Source organism: Salvelinus sp. IW2-2015, unplaced genomic scaffold, assembly GCF_002910315.2.
Source record: "Salvelinus sp. IW2-2015 unplaced genomic scaffold, ASM291031v2 Un_scaffold16548, whole genome shotgun sequence".
NCBI lineage: Eukaryota > Metazoa > Chordata > Actinopteri > Salmoniformes > Salmonidae > Salvelinus > Salvelinus sp. IW2-2015.
The window spans coordinates 45,890-50,941 of record NW_019957639.1 but is presented as its reverse complement, the minus strand read 5'-3'; the positions used below and the strand labels follow the sequence as shown (position 1 = coordinate 50,941).

At 47.8% G+C, this 5,052-nt stretch overlaps 1 protein-coding gene across 1 annotated transcript in view; it reads right to left on the bottom strand.

Moving 5' to 3' along the window:
• Nucleotides 1-6: 6 nt before the first annotated feature.
• Nucleotides 7-5,052, bottom strand: part of LOC112080870 (stAR-related lipid transfer protein 13-like) — a 39,855-nt gene continuing 34,809 nt past the window's right edge. Inside the window, 8 exon segments of the mRNA XM_070442737.1 lie at nucleotides 7-319; nucleotides 464-640; nucleotides 796-1,292; nucleotides 1,562-1,676; nucleotides 2,701-2,914; nucleotides 3,490-3,502; nucleotides 3,504-3,622; nucleotides 3,625-3,688. Of these exon segments, the coding sequence (XP_070298838.1) occupies nucleotides 202-319; nucleotides 464-640; nucleotides 796-1,292; nucleotides 1,562-1,676; nucleotides 2,701-2,914; nucleotides 3,490-3,502; nucleotides 3,504-3,622; nucleotides 3,625-3,688 (1,317 nt within the window). The 3' untranslated portion in view covers nucleotides 7-201.

Genomic DNA, 5,052 nt, shown 5'->3' with positions numbered 1-5,052 from the left:
CAGGTGACTAGCATCTTGACAACGTCTTAGCCAACTACAATACCGAAAAGTTAGCAGTTCGATAGTGAGGGTGGAGACATTTTGGCTGGGGAGTGAGGTTACAAATCCAACTCGGTTACACTAGCTCTAGGCCAGGCCAGGTTGGGTCTAGTTCCCTCCAGGTATGTGTGGGTCTAGCTCTGTGGATGGAAGACTCTAGTGTCAGATCTTGGTCTCTGGCCCCTCTGTGCTGATTGGTTGGAAGGAGTTGCGAATGCGAGCAGCTTCAGCAGCACAGAGGTGACCAAAGGCCTTGTTGTACCACTCTGGACTCCGCCCTCTGGAACAACAACAACAACAACAACATGGCCAGGTTCAAACACAACAACAACACAGTCAGATTCACACACACATCTACACGATCTTCAGAAATTCACTTTCTATTTATACAGTATATGCTAAGGTATGTTATGTGTGGACTCACTTGAAGTCCACCCTGCAGATGTGAGTGAGTCTGGACTTCCCAGAGCCGCAGGGTTCTAGAAGGTAGTTAGACTCTAGAACCACGGCCCTCACCCCACCGACCCGGGGACAGTCCTCATGTTCTACAGACACACACACCAATGCACACATCCCCTTGGGAAGGTCAGTCCTCCATGACCTACAGAAAGAGACAGACAAAGTCAGCTTCATTCAGCACAGCTAGAACCAACAGGGCTTTAGGTTGATGTGAGCTCTACAGGAACAACAAACTGAGTTGAATTGAAATGTAAATGTCAAAATTCTAAATACAAACACACAAACACACACACTCACCGTAGGACCAGGAAGTCTCTGCTGGGGTGTGGGGGCATGCGGTTGAGGACATAGTGGAAGACCTCAGTGTGTCTGTCCAGAGTCTCAGCTACCTTCCACTGCAGCAGGTCCACGTCCCACAGGTGCCGCTCTCGCAACACACGGTTCAACACCACCGAGGGAGGGGCCTCCACCTCAACCGCCACACGCCACCGCCGCAAAGGGTTCCCATCACCAACCTTCTTACAGTAGAGCTCAGTGTTGTCTGAGCTGGTGCAGGACACCCAGCCCTTAGCCTTCTCCCTGGCCTCCTTCAGGAGCTCCTGCAGCCTGCTCTCTACGTAGTTCTGGTACAGGTTCTGCGGTCTGGTCTCTGAGTGTGTCTGGCAGGGTCTGGCCTCTGTCTGGTAGGACGCATCATCCTCCTCCTGCTGTCTACAGAGGTCCTCTAAGGTGGGAGCGTGAAGGTCCGCCTCCGCGTACGAGTTCCTGGACTGAGTCACCATCTCGTGGGGAATCTGATTGGTCAGAGAAGAAAGATCAATCGGAGATCAGGTCGCTATGGATAAGAGTGTCTGATAAATGACAAAACATGTTTTTAAATGGTTCGATAACACTTAAAAGGCTGAAGGAATAATGCTTTATATCTTACCTGTCAGCAGGTACAAGCCTTTATAATGTTTTATAATGAGACTTATAACATTTTATGACATCCAATGTAAGGCATCTTAGTAGCATTGTTGATTACTAATGAAGTATTCTACTGTATTCTATTCAGGTCTATTACCTCAAACAGTCGGTTGCACTCTATGATCATGTGGGCGAGTCCCTGCGTCGCGGCAAGGTTCTCATTCAGGTCCTTCTGGTCGGGCCGTCCTGTTGTGTACTTCCTCTGCATGGCCCTGAGGATCATGGGTAACATTTATTAACACAGCAAAGGATCATGGATAATGAGACAATTATGAACACAGCAGCAAGAGTCAATCAGCCGAGGTGCTCAATGAACACATTAAAACCTCTTCCCTCTCTCCCACTGAATACAGCTAGTTAACCTCCCTCCCAGCCCACTAGATAAACAGTCCCCCATGCAGCCGAGACAGCCACTAACCATTTCTCTCCTGTCCTCCCTCCTTCCCTACCTTTCTAACCCTTTCTAACCCTCTCTCTTCTAACCCGCTCTCTCCTATCCGCCTTCCTTCCCTGCCTTCCTAACCCTATCTCTCTCCTAAACCCTTCTCTCTCCTGTCCTCCCGCCTTCCTTGCCTTCCTAACTCTCTCTCCTGTCCTCCCTCCTTCCTTGCCTTCCTAACTCTCTCTCCTGTCCTTCCTCCTTCCCTGCCTTCCTAACCTCTCTCCTGTCCTCCCTCCTCCCAGCCATCCTCTTCTTCTCTCTCTCCTCTCCCTTCTCCCTGCCATCCTCTCCCTCCTCTTCTCCTCTCCCTGCCATCCTCTCCCTTTCCTCTCCCTCCTCCCGGTCATCTCAACATCTCTCTCTCTCTGCATGCTATCCCTTTGATCCTGTAACCCTAAGAATCACTTCCACCAGCTAGTTAAATGAGAGGTTTCTGTTTGTACACAGCGTGATGTCATAAAAACGCAGTGTTTTAAAGAGTACCCTGGAACTCCAGAACATTCTTAATAAAAACCGCCCAGAACCAGATAGCCAGTCTACTGTAGCTGAACCCCTGATGCCTGAACCAGACTCCCACCTAGTTAACATCAGTCTTCACAGAGACCTAATTAGGAGGACATCATCACTGGGGAGTCTAATAGGAGGGCATACTGTATATAGGAAATACTAGACCAAGTGGGTGTAGTTGTATTAGTCCATTATAGACACTGCTGAAGTAACAGTCCAGTTTCCTCATTTGGTTCTACTTTAGAGCTGATCCGGTGATGTACCTGTGTGTTTGTGGTGTAGTGTACCTGGGTGAGAGGTTGTCCTTCTTCAGGATGTTGAGATGGAACAGGGACGGGGCCAGACACACAGCGATGTTCATGGGAGTCATCTGGTTCTCCTCCACAGAGGAAGTGACGTCAGACAGGAAGCAGAGCAACATCTGGAGCACCTCCCTGTTCTCGTCTGACATCAGCATGATGGCCGCCTGTACAGCCTGCAACCGCTGGTCCTTAGGAACATCTGAGGGAGGAAGGGATAGAGGGAGGGTTGAACTATCCTACCATTGGCAATGGAGAGAGACCTTAGTATGGTCTGTCTGTCTGTCTGTCTGTCTGTTCTGTCTGTCTGTCTGTCTGTCTGTCTGTCTGTCTGTCTGTCTGTCTGTCTGTCTGTCTGTCTGTCTGTCGTTCTGTCTGTCTGTGTCTGTGTCTGTGTCTGTGTCTGTGTGTGCGTGGACGTGTTTACCTATTCTTGTGGGTACTGGAAATCCCCACAACCTAAATTTTACCAACTGGGACATTTTGTTAGTCCCCACTAGGTTCAAATGCTATTTCTAGGGGTTTAGGGTTAAGTTTATAATTAGTATTTGAATTACTTATGGGTTAGGGTTAGGAGCTAGGGTTAGGTTTAGGGTTAGGGTTAGGTTCTGGGTTAAGGTTAGGGTTAGGGTAAGGGTAAGAGTACGGGTTAGGTTAGGTTTAGGGTTAGGGAAAATAAGATTTTGAATGGGAATTGTGTGTCCAGCTGTAACAGACTGTGTTTGTGTTGCATGTGTGTAAGCATGTGTGTATGTGCCTGTGTGTATCAGTCCTTACACTGGTAGATTTGGCAGGAAGGTCTCTCCCAGCTTGCTGGTCAGTAGAGGTTCAGGCAGGTCTCTGAAGAACTGTTTGACCATGTCAGCTACGTCGTACGCTGACTGGTCCTCGTAGCTGACATCATCAGGGACGACTCATTCATCTGCCTCAGCGCCTGGATACGAGACTTCACACCAGACTTACGGAACAGACCCACCTACAGACGGAGTAGAGCAGAACGTTCAGACAGACAGACCTAGACACTGACCGGTTCTACAGAGAGAGAGACTGACAGTCTACTGTAAACAGTTTAACAGAGAGAGACTGACAGTCTACTGTAACAGTTTAACAGAGAGAGACTAACAGTCTGCTGTAACACAGAATAACAGAGAGAGACTGACAGTCTGCTATAGAACAGTTTAACAGAGAGAGACTGACAGTCTGCTTTTGAACAGTTTAACAGAAAGAGACTGACAGTCTGCTATAAAACAGTTAACAGAGAGAGACTGACAGTCTGCTATAGAACAGTTTAACAGAGAGAGACTGACAGTCTGCTAATATAACAGTTTAACAGAGAGAGCACTGACAGTCTGCTATAGAACAGTTTAACAGAGAGAGACTGACAGTCTGCTATAGAAACGTTTAACAGGAGAGACTGACAGTCCTTATAGAACAGTTTACAAGAGAGAGACTGACAGTCTGCTATAGAACAGTTTAACAGAGAGAGACTGACAGTCTACTGTAACACAGTTAACAGAGAGACTGACAGTCTACTGTAACACAGTTTAACAGAGAGAGACTGACAGTCTACTGGAACACAGTTTAACTGAGGGAGACTGACCTGGTCTAGACACTGGCTCCTGAGGTATCGGAGGGCCTGCTGCAGGCTGAGGGGGAGGGGCTGACCAGAGCGCTGGACTGTGAACGATCAGAGGAACACCAAAACACCATTCTTGTCCTTGTAGTCTGGAACCTTCATCCTCTCATGAACTTTGGAACGGACCTGACAGAGAGACAACACAGGGTGGGTCCCATGTCTACACTCACACACAGAATAGGTTCAACCTTGACAAGGTGATTGATTTGGTTTTGATTATTGATTGATTGTACTCACCAGGTCCATCCGTGTTTGTTGGACATGGAATATTTCTCCATGATGGCAGTGAGGCGGAGGAGAGAGAACTTCTGCAGCAGGCTGAGCTGGCCTGCTGATTGGTTGGTGATCTGGAGCGAGGCACTGAGTGCTGAGCCGGTTTGACATCTGGAAGCTGGGCCATCGGCAGACTAATGCCAGAGAGACGAGAGAGGACAACAGTTAAAAATACGTCCAAATGGCACCTACTACCCTATATAGGACACTACTTTTGATCATATCCCTAAAGGGAAAGGTATGCAGGGAAAAGGTGCACTATCTAGAAATAGAGAGCCATTTGGGAGCAACCTTAACAATGATGTCAAGCCTTCAACTCTAAAAGACGGACGTTTTGAGTAAGGTATTTAGCACTATCAGTAGGAAATAAGGACAGGATAATGATTTCTACAAGGAACTAAACACTGAGATGTTAATAACATTTTGAGGAC